Genomic DNA, 15,903 nt, shown 5'->3' with positions numbered 1-15,903 from the left:
CCCCCCCCCCCATTCCCCCTTGGCTGCTGCCACTGCCAGCCTGAGCCTGGGCCCTTCACAGCCCCACCTCGGCCCTCGCAGCTGCTGTGGCTTTGTCCGGAAGGATGTCAAGAAGGTCGTCTGGAAGATGTCTGCCCTAATTAGCATATTACCCTTTTATTAGTATAGAGAAGGGTTTTTATATACAAAGGTTTTGACCAAAAAAACTTAAACTTATTCTTTACTGTAATATATTTGACCTTTATGATTAAATAAAAATAGTTGGATTATCACATTCTTATGATGAAAAATATTTGATCATATTACAAATGTCGCCTAATAAAATGGCTATATCTTCACTTCTCCACCAGCCTGGAGAAATACTTCTGGGTAAGAAACATCAAGGCATCAGTAATTTAAAAATAGGTATATTATCCTGGGTATCATCTTGTTAGTAGCCTCAGTTCAGATGACCTAACCAATGAGTCTGAAATTATTATGCAGCTTTATTCTCCCTCCTCCCTTTTAAAGTCCATCCTGTTCAAATATTTACCCAACCAAAAAATCCTATCAATTCTTTTCCAGCTGCCTCTCTCAGTATTTTTTGTTTGTTTGTTTCTAGCAAATTCATATCATCAGAAATGTGGACAAATGCAATAGCTTCCAAGAGCTCGTCTTCTCCGCTCTCCTTTCCTTCCCATCTCTTCTATCTCTGTGAATAATATGTTGTCATTTATAGAAAATGCACATTAAGAATTGAGTGCTACAATGAAAAAAAAAATCAAGGTTGTTAATAAGATGCAGCTTTCAAAAAAGAGTGTGCGGGGTTAGGCCATGATTGGGCCATGTTTTCTTAAGCAGAGGGCAGAGCGGCTGGCCCATCTAGAATTGTTATTCCTGGCTGGAGACCACCCTGCCATTACACAATGTGCCAAGCTCTCAATTCATATTTTTTGACAAACTAAGCACAGTTCCCTAAGCCAGGCACCGGAGAAGGGTCCTAATGGCTCAGTCCAGCTCATAAGCCAAGGTTCTGCTGCATGAGTGGCATTACCTCACGCCGGTCTGCAACATGCCACTCCCCGGGAGCAAAAATAAAGTGAGAAGCAGGACTCTCATGAGAGACGCCCTCCAGAGCGATATGACAGTGCCCGCCATGGCCTTGAAAGGCCGAAACACATCCGCACTGGGAATGCCACGGGGCCGGGAGGGCCTGTGGCCACTCTCCAAAGTGGGGGTCCCAAGTATTGGGAAACACAAAACCCGCACGGCTCAGAGCTCAGTCTCTGGGGCATCTGAGGTTTTACGTGACCTTTACCGTCCATGTTTCTTAATGTAGTTTGTTGTTAACCTGATCATCTGTGATTCCTTTGCACTGCTCTCTGGAAGCCTGAACATGACCAACTTGAGGACAGAGACAAACACGCCAGTGCGTGCATTTGGGGCAGGATGCCATGTGAGGTGTGGGATGCTGGAAATCTGTCCCCCACGCGGTACCAGTCGCCGGGCAACCCGACGCCACGCCAGCTTTGTAGACTTTCACAGACCCCGCGGGGAACCTGTGCTGGGCGTCTCAGGTGTGGGGGAGGGAGACGGTGAAAGTGGAATGCATCACAAGCATCGCTCTTGGGAATATTATGTTTTGGAAGTTAAACATTATATATGTGAAAAAAAATAGATCTAAGGTAATATCCAATCAGGAGTTTCAGAATACAACAGCTGCCTTCACAGGAGATGTGGGAACACAGGTGTGAGGCTGCCAGCCGGGGGTATTGTTTAACCCGTCATGAACGATTAGTTTAAAGTCTACCAGATGAACTCTGAAGGCGATTCTATGCGTCCAATAATGGCAGGTTGGAATAATAATGATATGTCACCTCCGTAGGCTATTCTACAGACTTTAACACTACACTCATGAACAGCGAGGCCACATGGAAGACTGCTCGACAAGGTTAAAGAGCAGCACGCAGAGGTATGCACAAGGTATCGTTACGATATGCAAAACGGTGTGAAGGACTAGAAGGGAAAAACTAGAACAAATGATTTGTTAGGGTAGGATTATAGGCAGGATTATAGCGATTTGCTTTTTATGATTTCCACTCTTATTTTCAATAATGGAAATTTTGGAAATACTACAGAAGTAGAAGAAAATATACACGAGAGATATTTGAGAAGGAATGCAGACAGCAGCTGGACGCTGGGAGATAAGTCACTTCAATAATTGTAAATAATCTAATCTATTTCTCATAAAACGTAAGTATAGATCAGTACCAAGTGGCTGGAGGCTTTTACCTCAATGGTAACTAAGACGTTGAAATATGTCTTTGTTTCTTGAGTGACTTTAATCCAAATGAGCCATTGTCCGTCTTCTATGACACTAACAGTTGTATTTCCACAAAGGGGTCACCTAGGGTCAACATGGCCGGGGTGGTCTGAGGGGAGTGAGGGCAGGAGGGAAAGGGGAGGAGAGGAGGAATACAGGTTCAACTTCTGAGGTAATCAGGATTAGTCTCTCTCTCTCTCTCTTCCACACACACACACACACACACACACACACACACACACACACGTCATTTGCTCCCATAACCTCCCCCCCACCCCCCAAGGCTTTCTGCTTCACAGGAAGTTCCAAACGTGTATCCGGGTGTGAGTCCTGCTTGTGGAAATAACTTTAGATTCACACCTGCTTGGGGTCTAATCTCGCCTCTACCACTTGCTAGGTATGAGCCTTGAACACACGAGTAATCTCTCTGAAACTCAACTTCCTCACCTATGAAAAGCATAGGGTGTGTGAAGATTGAGATAATGCTGGAGTTGTAGCTGAGTGCTTGGACCCAGCAGGCATTAAATAAAGTGCGTTCTCTCTCCCATTTCCCCATTTGCACACAGGGCCCTGTGCTCACATTGGAGAGACAGTTCATGGAGAACTGGACACGAACCCGCCTCACTGTAGGCTGTTCTCAGATCTTGCTCCCCCCCACCCCATAACTACCCCCCCAGGGACCAGGATCCCTGGGTCATAACCGACGACGCAGCATGAGGCCAGGCCAGACTCGTCCACACATCGCAGACCAGAGCGAGCTCCCCGGGGAGGCTCTGTTTGTCAGATGAACTGAAAACTTCAGTTCTCGCTAATCTGGCTTCTGGAGCTGGTTGTCCAATACAGCAGCCAGTGGTCACGTGTGGCTATTCACGTTAAATTAAAATGAAATACAACTGGAAATGCATCTAAAATGTTCTTCAACCACATACACACATTCCAGATACTCCATGTGCACATGTGGCGAGTGGCTACCAAATCTGATGGCACAGGCGCAGGGCATTTTCATCAACCGAGGCATTTAGGAACTGCTCCGGGGCCAGCCGCGGGAACGAGAATGTCAGAGGGTTAGCGCCCAACATCTTTGTGTATTAATTCTCTTCTTTGTAAAGACTCTCAGACCAGAAAACTCAACGCAGTGAAGGGGGCAGAAGAAAACCGTTTCTTGGTTAGGGATACAAGCATTCCAGGCACCAGCCTGAGGGACCTCAATAGCATTCTTTCCACATTCCTCAGCCCCCTCGGAAAGAACACGTTGATAAGACATGTCACCCTTTTCTGCTGGCCATAATGCCGGCACTTAACCAGATTCTAGAACTCTCTGTGAAAGGCAGAAATCTCCGGTAGAGTGCCGTGTACTAAAGGTTTGCTAAGCAGTCGGCAGTTTTATTTCTGAATGCAAAAAGCAGTTGACTCAAGTCGATGCCACAAGTACCCAAGCAGTACACGTCTGTGGATGAGGGATGGGACACCCAATTACTCACACTCCTCTACTTCTCATTATCAGTCAATTGTGAATGAAGGCCGGTCTCTCATAATCTATTCTGTCCATAGGGGGCGCTCGTGACTTAGTTACTAGTACAGTGATGGCGAACCTTTTGAGCTTGGGGTGCCAGCATTTTGAAAACCCTAACTTAATTCTGGTGCCATGTCACATATAGAAATTTTTTTGATATATGCAACCATAGTAAAACAAAGGTGTATATTTTTGATATTTATTTTATTTTATTTTTTATAGATGTATCATTTTTAAAATTCTTTATTAGTTAAGGTATTACAAATGTGTCCTCATCCCCCCCATTTAAATATTTATTTTATATATTTAAATGCCATTTAACAAAGAAAAATCAACCAAAAAAATGAGTTCACGTGTCACCTCTGACACGCGTGTCATAGGTTCGCCATCACTGTACAACCCTGTACTAATAACAAACTCATTATAAACCAGTCAACAGCTCTGACCCCTACAACGTTCAGAAAAGAAAGCATCATCCTACTTTAAAATAAATGCATTGTCCTCATGATCAAGTTTCATATTTCCACAAAGAGGGGCTCTGTCAAGTTTTCTTCAGCTCGGGTACGCGGGCCCAGCACCACCGCAGGCTCACGCCTCCCACCCTGTGCGTGTCCATGCTACCAGGCACCTGTCAGCTTCCCCCACAGAGGCCGGGATTTCCACTTCCCTCCGCCCCAACTCAGCCCTCGGGCCAGCGCTGGGCCCAGAAGATCCAGCTGTTTGGACACCACCCAGGGGAAACGTTGATGAGAGCCAAAGGGGAAAAGTTCACTCACCCTATTTAAATAAATTAATTATTTTCATTTAATATAATTTTGTACCTGTATGTTTCACTTGGTTCAATGTCAAGGCAACTCCTTACAAGTCTAGGCTTCTGTTGGAGAAGAATTTTAGGTTTCTCTTCTAAATTACTTTATTTTAAAACGATCATCAGCCATAATGTTTATCACAAAGGAACTGCAAGGCAAACAGGGGACGTCATCCATGGATTTGAGCTCTTAATGCTCACCAAATACAGTTTGGAGAATTATCTAAGAATGGAGTTCTAGTTTTATCATCCCAGAAAGAAAGCAACACATACACCCCACACTCCTTTATTCCCTGTACTAAAAAATGTTCCTGCTGCTTCGGGCAAAAAAGCAGTAAAACAAGAGATGTTTGGAGCCCCTTTGAGGAAATCTAGGACGCTAGGCTGCGTGAGGAGGCTGTTCTCGGGACAATAATGGCTCATTGCGTGGAAACCTCTCTGGATGGCTTTCCAACTATTGCCACCTGGTGGCATTTTGGTTAATTGTTCCTTTGTTCTGGGGAGCCCTGAAGTGAGCCTGGATACTCCGTACCAGGACTGAGTAACTGAAGGTCAGATGATTGCATCTCATCTCAAACACAAATCCCAAACTGGACAATGAGGCACCCCAGGGCTTCATCTCCTTTCCAAGACACCCGTGTCTGTCTGTCTCTGTCTCTCTCTGTCTCTCTCTCTCTCTCTCTCTCTCTCTCTCTCTCTCTCTCTCGTCAAGTCAACAGAGCAGTTGCCTTGGTTTTTCACAAGATCAAACAATCCCTTACCATTAGAAATGTCATGAGGTCATTGACTGTATCTTGTAATTCTCTTCCTCCACGTATCCTTCATTAGATCTCTAAAAGTAAGCCTTAACTGGCTTGCCCACTTTTAGAGGAATTCCTCATAGCAGTTAATTAGCCCTTGTACCCGTGGGATGTGGAATATAGTTTGAGAAATAACGTTTTAACAAAGCATGTTTGCTCAAATATTTGCATTAGTTGTATCATGCCATTTTGAGGATAAATTTATGACAAAGGTATTCATAATACTCCAATTTAATCTGCAAATAATTTAATCTGTAAGTCATACAACATGATTGACATCGAAACCTTACCTTGTGCATCCGGGCTCTCTCCCCGGCTGTCGAGGTGAACTGTTCCTCTGAGAGGGGGGATGCTGGGATAGAAAAAATGGAAAAAGAAGTTAAGAGTGAGCATGTAACATGGTGAAAACATAGCAGCAAAGAGTTATCATTTAGTTCATCGGGTGTGGCCAACAACGCAAAAGGAAATGAAAGAAAACGCGCCACAAAATACGCAAATCCAGTTGTTTTTACCATGGGAGAGATTAGGACAGCCAAACAGTAGGGTTCTCAATCCATATTATTCTTGGGTGGATTTATCAGAGGGTGTATTTAGTATAATATCAGTCTTATGAGGAGCAACCCCCATTCTCATCACGTGTTAGCAGGAAACCCCAGGAGCCGTGCTTCTCGTGGGGTATCAAATGTCAACAGCAATTAAAATACTGACTTTCCCAAACTTAGGTAATTTGCAGGTTTTATATCAACACAGGCTTCGTCTCTTAGTCAAAAGATCTGTGTTCATTTTAACAGGGTAAGCATTAAAAACAATGCCAGGGCCCGGCTGGGGTGGGTCAATGGTTGAGCGTTGACCTATGAACTAGGAGGTCACAGTTCGATTCCCAGTCAAGGCACATGCCCGGGGTTGCGGGCCTGCTCCCCAGTGTAGGGTGTGCAGGAGGCACTGATCAATGATTCTCTCTCGTCACTAATGTTTCTATCTTTCTCTCCCTCTTCCTTCCTCTCTCTGAAATTAAAAAAACAACATTAAAAACAAACAAAAAAACAATGCCAGGTTCTGCCGGGAGCCGGTCCATCCTTGCTGTTTCAAGGGACCTGGCATATATGGCATACTGTTCTTAATATGTTTGCTCACCTTCTTGGCACTACGTGTTTTAACCAAGGTCACCTCTCCGAGAAAGGTTGTTTCCCCAGGTAGGGATTTTTCCCTGAAGTTAGGAAGGGAATAAAACCTCTTAACTAAGTGCCAGGCGGGTAATTAATCACTTTAACTACAAACAATCATGCTTAAGCTACATAATCTTTACTCCCTGGAATGGAGATAAGAAACAACCTAACCTTTGGAATAGAGATTGATAACCGAACCTGGCTGGAGAACCTAGCGAGAGAACATGGCTACAGAACCTGGCTGGAGAACCTGGAGAACGTGGCTGGAGAACCTAGCAAGAGACCATGGACACAGAACTTGGCTGGAGATTGTGGCTAGAGATCCTGGCAAGGCTGCTGATCAACTGAACGCTGTCTCCATGTCATTCCTTCTTCGCCGAATCCGTCCACACCTTTGGGGACCCCTGGACCTGCTGGGGTTAGACCCCAGCAAGAATCAAACTTCAAAACATGTGCACCCACAAGTAATAGTTTGCTTTCTTTATGTGAATTAACTATTTCTCTTTACTGTGGCTAAAGGATCAGACAGTAAATGGATGAAGGACAGATCGAATTCTAGAGGCTGGGACATGTGTCCAAGCTCCAGGCTGTGAGGGTCCCGGGTCAGGGGTCGGGTGGATGAAAACTGTGGGGAGGCTCATGCGGATGCTGCTACCAAGGACCTGAGATGCATGCATGATCCTTGATGGTTTCCCCCCTCCCCGAGAAACAGGTTAGAAATGACCCCACTCCACCTTCCACTTAAGCCTTTCCCTGCACATGACTCTTCTGTGTCTGGCCATTTCAGAAATGCCTGTGGTACTTAGTTTAAAACCAATTGTAAAACAATAAGATATGTGTGGCAGACCCAATGTAAGGTGATCAACCCCAGGCATGGTTCTGGAGATGTCACTCAGAGGGGGATCTTAAGAAAGGCAGGCCCGACCAGCATGGCTCAGTGGTTGAGCATCGATCTGGTCAGGGCACATGCCTGGGTAGCCAGCTCGATCCCCAGTGGGGGGTGTGCAGGAGGCAGCTGATCAATGATTCTCTCTCATCATTGATGTTTCCCCCTCTTTCTTCCCCCCCCCCGCTCCCTTCCTCTCTGAAATCAATAAAAATTATTAAAAAAATAAAGGGAGGAAGGAGGCATTCTCTTCCCCCTATCGAGAAAGCATAAAATTATACTTCTCTCTCAGTAGGGAGAGAAGATGGTAAGTGAAAAAAATGCAAATAAATGGTTAGTGTTGAGAGAGTGAAAGTACAGGTGACAGCTGAGTTCTCAATGTTACACTAGTCCCGTGGTCGGCAAACCGCGGCTCACGAGCCACATGCGGCTCTTTGGCCCCTTGAGTGTGGCTCTTCCACAAAATACCACGTGCGGGCGCGCGCGTACAGTGTGATTGAAACTTCGTGGCCCATGCGCAGAAGTTGGTATTTTGGGGAAGAGCAGGTATTTTGTGGAAGAGCCACACTCAAGGGGCCAAAGAGCCGCGGTTTGCCAAGCCGCAGTTTGCCGACCACTGCACTAATCAATAAGGGAGCTCAAAAGAATCTAGTGAACAAAATAAACTGTAGAACAAATCAGATCCAGAGCCACTGAAACATGCACCAGACCGATGTATTTCAGAAGGTGGAGGGAGGGGGTGTGGGAAGAGACTAAACAAAGAACTTATATGCATATATGCATAGCCCAAGGACAAACATTAGTGCAGAGAAAGCCTGGGGAGGGGGCAGGAGTGGGGTGGAGGGGGTTAACAGGGGGCGGGAGACGACGACATATTTGTAATACTTTAAACAATAAATTTTTTATTTTTATTTTTTATATTTCTTTATTGATTTCAGAGAGGAAGGGAGAGGGAGCGAGAGATAGAAACACCAATGATGAGAGAGAATCATTGATCGGCTGCCTCCTGCACACCCCCTACTGGGGATCAAGCCCACAACTCAGGCATGTGCCTTTGGCTGGAATCGAACCTGGGACCCTTCAGTCCGCAGGCTGATACTCCATCCACTGAGCCAAGCCGGCCAGGGCAACAATAAAATTTTTTTAAAAATCATAAAATTTAACATGAATGTTTTTAAGAACTGCACTCTGGTAACCTGACACTTTCTCCTTCAGATAGAACAGGTAGAATTTCTTTATGTGTTTTATAGCAGAATTTAATTTTATAGATGTTTCATTGCCCCCCCCCCACACACACACAATTTATAGAAAGTTGGTAAAACTAAGAAAATCAGTTTAAAGAAAATTTTTTCCTATCCATGCTCATTTCTTTCCGGAGCCTTCCAATCTTCTAGAAATATTTACTGAATCAGAATAAGATGTTCACCCGCCCTCTTCGCCTGGCACCATAGCTGCTGGGGACTGGTGAGAGCACTGGCCACCACGCTGGGAAGCAAGAGCAGACGGTTCTTAGTTTATCTATAAACCAGATAATTAGCCCTTAGACAACTCAGGCCTGGCTGCACACAACTGGCCCTTTTCTGTTCACTGACAACAACCCATTGCTAATGTCCAACAGCTGCAAGGGATCCGTTTGGAGAAGAATGAGATCATTTATTGAGCACCCCTGCACAAGCCATTTCACATTCTTTGTCTAATTTAATCCTCAAAGCCGTCTTATGACAAATGAAAAAACCAACAAGGCTCAGAACAGTGAGCAGTTTGCCCAAATATCATGCAGCTGGATTCTAATGTGTCTGACGGATTCTAGGATCAGCTCTCTCGTCCACGGCAGATACCTTAAAAGCCAGGCCCTTGCCATTGATTTGAAATGCCTGGAGAGCGATGGCTCCGGGATACAGTCGGTGCTCAATAAGACAACATGTTGCAAGGGTGAAGGTCTAGGGTCCCCTCTAGTGGGGGTAGCAGGGGAGACAACAGTTTTTTTTTCCCTGTGGTGTTTAGTAGATGCAGAGCAGTTATTGTCTATGAGTTTCACACTTTATATAAAGATCAACTCAAAGTGGACCACCACATAAATGTAAAATGTAAGAACCATGAAACATTCAGAAAAAACACACAACCACCTTTGGAATCTAGGGCTTGGCAAAGAGTTCTTAGCCTTGACCTCCAAAACACAATCCATAAAAGGGAAGATTGATAACTTGGACTTCCTCAAAACTTAGAACGTTGGCCCACGCGAAGTAGATGTAAATATATGCTTTACATTAGGAGAAAATATTAGCAAACTTCAATAGTAAACTTTCAAACTTCAATAGTAAAAAAACACACAACCCAAACAATTGGAAAATGAGCAAAATACATGAACAGACATTTAACTGAGGAAAATATACAGATAGCAAATAAGCACATGAATGGACATTCAACATCCTGGGCCATTAGGGAAGAGGAAGTTAAAAACCATAATGAGATATCACTCTACACTTAGCAGAATGGCTAAAATAAAGAGTGACGACATGACAGGCTGATGAGGATGAGGAGAAACTAGATCGTTCACATATTGCTTGTGAGAAGGTACAATGGTTCAGCTACTCTGGAAACATTTGACTTAAAAAAAAACCCAACTAAACATACAACCCACCAATTGTACTCCTAGGGATTTTCCCAAAGAAGCTAAAAATGTCTGTTTATAGCAAATTTCTTCACAGTGGCCAAAAACTGGACACAACCCAGATACCCTTTGACCGGTTAAAAGTTAAACAAACTGTGGTATATCCATAGCATGGAGTATGACTCAGCAATAAGGAGACGCCAACTACTGCCCTTTACAAAAACCTGAGTGAATGCCCAGAGAATGATGCTGAATGAAAAGAGCCAATCCCATAGGTTCTGAACTGTGTGATTCCATTTAGCTAACATTCTTGAAATGAGAAAACTATAGAAACGGAACACAGATTAGCGGTTGCCAGGAGTTCAGGAGGGAGTGAGGGCTGGAGGGAGAAGGGCGCAGTCATAAAAGGGCGACACAGGCATCCTTGTGGTGATGAAAACGTTGTGTCTTGAACGTGTGTTGCTGTCATATCCTGGCTGTGACACTGGATGGATTTTCAAGATGTTACCCCTGAGGGGGAAACGGAGTAAAGCTTACATGAGATATCTCTGTATTGTTTCTTCTAATTGGGTACATGTATAATTGTTTCAAAATAAAGTTTAATCCAAGAAATCAGGAGATTGGGCAGCAACTAGACTTGAACTAGGTAACTCCCTTCTTTCATTTTCTTACTTTTCCAGAGAAGAACAAAAGCCCCAAAGCAGTGAACAGGATGGGGTCAGGAATTTGCTCCACTTCGTACGGATACAAGAAAGAAAATAATCTGACCTGTGATTTCAGCATTCAGAGTCCACAGCCAGCCTTCTGGGGGCCACGTCTGCCTATCCTGGAATTTCCTCTGCTGTTAACCCTTCTCCTACATTTACCTTCCCAGCCCTTCATTAAAATTCAAAATATTGACACAAATACACACTCTCAAACCTAGAAGTGACTTCTAAAGTGCAGTATAATAACTGCATTCTGGAAATGACCTCTCATACCTCCCAGGTGATGCTACCCAAGAATTTCCAAAATTCCCACATCTTGTTCTTTGCACAGGAACAGAAGTTCACCCTTGGTGGTTTCCGTGGGTGACAAGGCAGGGGTTCTGTACTGGAACCTGGGCCACACACTACGTGAGGGCATAACCTTCATCACCCCTTGTAAAGGGGGGCTCGCCAAGGCCGCCCCCCATGCTGGGAGAGGCCATGGTGACTTTCACTCTTCTCACTCTGAGCACCAGCCAGCGCCCCAGAAACACACAGCTGCCAGCCAAACGCTGTCACTGGGCTTGCCGGCTTTGTTTTCATGGAAAAGACCAAATGCCTTTGTTAGGGAGAAAGCCATGACGTGGTAGTCAAACTCTTTGGCAAAGCACATTCCCTGTTTCTACCAAAGTCCATTTCCCTCATCCTCTGGAAATTGCAAATCCCCTTCCATTAAACAAACTCTGAATTCTACCTCCCCACCCCCCAAAAAAGGCTGCTTTCTTGCACGACCATAAAAAAACAAACTGTGGTACAGCCATACCATCGGCATATATAAGAGAGATGTCAGAATGGGGAAAAAAAGGGCTGTAAAATCATTTCCGGTCATGCCAGGCCATTGTAGAGTTAAGAGCTCTCTCTCGCTCTCCCTGGAGTGCTCTGTCCCACCAACGAGGCCTCTGATCAATGCAAGGTTAAAGCATCTCTTCACAGAGACGGGAATTCTGCCGCCCCAGCTGCTCCCAGCTTTTCCAAGACTGTCCAACCCCCTTGGGACCCGAGTCCAGTTTTCCTCTCAGGGGTTGACTAAGCTCTCTTTGGATTTTCAGAATGAACTGCATCCTAAATTCCAAACTCCCCCGGGGCTGCTTTTAGAGATAGGGAACCACTCCAGTTGCCTGTCGCATTCTTGAGTGTGGGAGGCCCAGAGCTTTCTAGAAATACAGCAGCTTATAAGCTTTCCCAGGTCACAGGCTATTAATCCTCAGCTGATCCTACTGCTTAACAGCTTCCAATGAGCCCGCCACTGCCTGCGCTTCCTCCATTAGGGGTCTGGGTTGGGCGCTGGGCCTCCCCCAGGGCATGGGGGTGGGGCAAGAGCCTGCCCAGCTCCACTCCCGGAGAGGGTGGGGAGGTGACCAGGGGCCTGACTGTTGGGAAGCATGACCAGGGGCCTGACTGTTGGGAAGCACCGAGCTGTGCACCCACCAGGGGCAACCAAAACCCAGTGAGAGTATCTGGCAAGTAAAGGGGTGCAGCCACACTGAATCCTGGGCACTGAGTACGGCACAGAACATTCCTCTAAGAGAGGCAAACTACCCAGGGACCCATGCTGTGTATTTAAGGGCTTGTGGAAAATTTTAGCTGGCGGGTAATGGGATTTGGGTGGTAGATGTTAAGAAGAGCAGTGATATTCCGAGCTTATGGCTCTGTGATTTGGGCTTCTATAAAAATAAAAATACAGTCCCCAGAAACTATCTAATGGGGTAGCTAGACTGCAACAGGAATCCAGGACTTTCCATACAAACTGGGCCTCGCCCTCCCTTCTCAGAACCCTCCTTCATCCATCTGCTGCTTCCCATCGTGGGCATCGCCTGCCCTTTCTATTCTAGACTAGAACGTTCATAGTGCTAAACTTACAGAAGTAACATCCTAAAGAAAAAAATGACACGAGACCACCTGCACACAAGAGCAACGCACACGCATTATAATTCCGAGAAGGTTTCCCTTGCACTTTTATCCATTTCTAATCAGCTGTCCTTGAAAATAAAGGGGTTGGGCTAGAAGAACGGCCCCTTTCCTTCATGGGGTGGTTGCCAAGGAAATGGAGCAGGATGTGCATGGATCAGGGAAGCGGCACAGAGCGAGCGGCATCAGATTCACCTGCGGAGTTCAGTGTTCAAATTCAGTGTGTGGGTCCTCGTGGAAAGCATGCTTCACATTGTCCTGTCTTTCTTTGTTGTTGTTTCTTTAATATATTTTTATTGAATTCAGACAGGAAGGGAGAGGGAGAGAGAGATAGAAACATCGATGATGAGAGGGAATCATTGATTGGCTGCCTCCTGCACGTCCCCTACTGGGAATGGAGCCCGCAACCCGGGCATGTGCCCTAGATCAGTTTTGAACCTGGGACCCTTCAGTCCGTCGCCATCCCAGTGATGGCGAACCTATGACACGCGTGTCAGAGGTGATGCGCGAACTCATTCTTTTGGTTGATTTTTCTTTGTTAAATGGCATTTAAATATATAAAATAAAGATAAAAAATATACGTCTTTGTTTTACTATGGTTGCAAATATCAAAAAATGTCTATATGTGACACGGCACCAGAGTTAAGTTAGGGTTTTTCAACACGCTGACACGCCGAGCTCTAAAGGTTCGCCATCACTGCCCTATCCACTGAGCAAAGCCGGCTAGGGCTGTCTTGTCTCAACAGTAACACATTTAAAATGTTGAAAAGGTAACATGTGAGATCTAAGTAAGACTGACAGTGACCAGAGGGTTACTACGACCTTCCTCAAAAGATGAATAACCATTCTCCAATCCCGGTGTTTTAAATCTATTTTTCTTCTTGCCCTGCCCGCTCTGGTGCATTGGGCGGTGGGTACCATATTGGTGTTCGGTAACTGCGTAGCTACATGAAACCAGTGGATGCAGGCCTTCTTGTCTTTGCCTGGATTTGGGGCCGCACAATACAACTCCCACTAGCCTGGGCTGGTAGTTCTGTTTTCCCATGTCTTCCCTTGTCTCCAATGGGATATGATGCCTCTTTACTATGTCTCAGACCAGGCCCACTGCTGGAGAGCAGGAGGCCTCCAACACTGACAGCCCCACTGGGAAAAGGCAGCTCAGGGGGGTTTCTGAGTAAACGCTTTTGTGTTGTTTGGTTAATCCTCACCTGAGGATATATTTTCCCATTTGTTTTTGGAGAGAATGGAAAGGAGGGGGAGAGACAGAAAAACACCATGTAAGAGAGACACATTGATGGGTTGCCTCCTGTACGCACCTTGACCAGGGCCAGGGATCAAGCCTGCAACCGAAGTATATACATGCCCTTGACCAGAATCGAACCTAGGACCCTTCAGTCCGAGGGCCAACGCTCTACCCGCTGAGCCATACAGGCTAGGGCTGAGTAAATGCTTTTTAAAAACATGTCTGCTGTGCTAGAAATCACACTACTTTCATATTTTGAGGAGAGCCAATGGCATTCTCCATGTGTTAAGTGGAATTTTATCACTCTGCCTGTTCCAACTTAACTACATAATTCTAATGGACTATCAAAACCACCTTTTCTTCATGTTTTGAAAAATGTGTGGATTCTCCAAAGAGAGAAAATGTAGCTCCCGCAGCGTTTTCTATTATATTCTATCCTAAGAAAGATGGACTCACAGCCACCTTTCCGAGCCCTGCGCTAACCTGGGGAAAGGGTAGGTACAGATAAGAGACCCTCCTTCTTCATGAGGCTGAGGCCACGGGTGAACTGAGGTGTTGAACTGCACCTTAAGCGGCGCTGGGATGAGACCCGGGTCCCTGGACAATCAGGTCAAAGGGGCGTGTTAATATAAGAGAACAAGAAGAGTGGGGCTGTGCCTAACTCGCTGAGGTTTTAAGAGAAGATCATTGTTTGAATGAGGGGGTAGAGACAGCCATTCTCCGTCTTAACGCATGCTTTTCTTTTGAATCTTTTGATGTTGTTGCTTCCTCCTGACTATCATTTCTCTCACTCTTTGCATCTGGAATAGTTTTAATTTGCTCCTTTAATTTTTTCATCTCTAGAACTTCTACTCAGGACCATTCGTAACAAACATTGGCGTAGTTCTTCAGAGAGAGATCAAAAGGTGTAGCAGTCTCTCGACTAATGTCATACAAATGAGCAGGATAGTAACTACGCCCAAGATGAGTAAGTATTTAACATTTTAAAACAACCGCCGCCCCCCACCCCCGTTGTGAAAAACAAACCAAAAAATGCGCCTGGCTGTCAGGTCCCGGGAGCAGCCCTGAGAACACCGGGAAGCCTCACAGGAGGACATGTTGTAAAGCATCTCTGCCCACTGGGAGGGGCCCTGAGCCCCACGGGGACTGTGACTCAGGGATGTAGGCTTGGAGCTCAGCGTAAGGATCAGCCATTGTCCTACCCATCCCGAAGGTGTCAACTGACATACAAAGCCGCACCCACGCCCCGGGCCTGGGCACATTACCATGAATAGCATCACCCGGCCCCGGGCGCATTCGCACTGGGGACAGAAAGACAACCTGCTACAGCTGCAGAGATGAACCTGCCTGACTCGGCCCAATTGCCCAGAGCTGGTGCCCGCGGGGAGGAGCAGGTCCCGGGAAGACTGGGAGGGGGAGCCACACATTCTTGCAGTAATTATACTCCTGGGGTCTGAGTGGCTGATTGTGAGAGCGGCTGGGAGCGGTACCAGGAGCCACTAGGCCCGTTCGCATAAGACAAACAACAGCCTTGCAGGACACAAGTGTCTTGTTTCTGGGGACAGTTTGACTCCAAAGCCCTCACCAGCCTCCTGCTGCTTCCAAACTGCAGCCTGGCCGACCTCCTCCTTCCCCCGCCCCCAGCTACCCCAGCCGCTCCTCCCTCCCTGAGTTCACAAAACAGTAAATCCCACATGAAAGACCCCGTGGTCCTGGATACACCGGAAGCTCCCCGGAGTCCAGCAGTGGTGGAGTGTTAATGCGAGTTTAGAAACGTCAGTCTGGAAGTGAACACCAGTGCCCTTTGTCAATAGTGTTAAAACAAATATGGGGGGAGGGGGGGTCCCCGGGTACCAGTGCTTTGCTTTGACCGCATGCTGGATGCGGGTGGGGGCGTCCACCTGAGATTTTATAGATAAG

At 46.1% G+C, this 15,903-nt stretch overlaps 1 protein-coding gene across 1 annotated transcript in view; it reads right to left on the bottom strand.

Annotated features, from left to right (window-relative positions):
- MAPRE2 (microtubule associated protein RP/EB family member 2) overlaps window positions 1–15,903 on the bottom strand; it is a 115,843-nt gene that overhangs the window by 89,286 nt on the left and 10,654 nt on the right. The window contains exon 2 of the mRNA XM_015565684.1: window positions 5,714–5,775. Coding sequence (XP_015421170.1) covers window positions 5,714–5,775 — 62 coding nt within the window. The remainder of the gene's footprint in view (window positions 1–5,713; window positions 5,776–15,903) is intronic.

This window comes from Myotis davidii, unplaced genomic scaffold, assembly GCF_000327345.1.
Source record: "Myotis davidii unplaced genomic scaffold, ASM32734v1 scaffold520, whole genome shotgun sequence".
Taxonomy (NCBI): Eukaryota; Metazoa; Chordata; class Mammalia; order Chiroptera; family Vespertilionidae; genus Myotis; species Myotis davidii.
The sequence above is the reverse complement of the archived record's forward strand: the minus strand, read 5'-3'. Positions and strand labels throughout refer to the sequence as shown.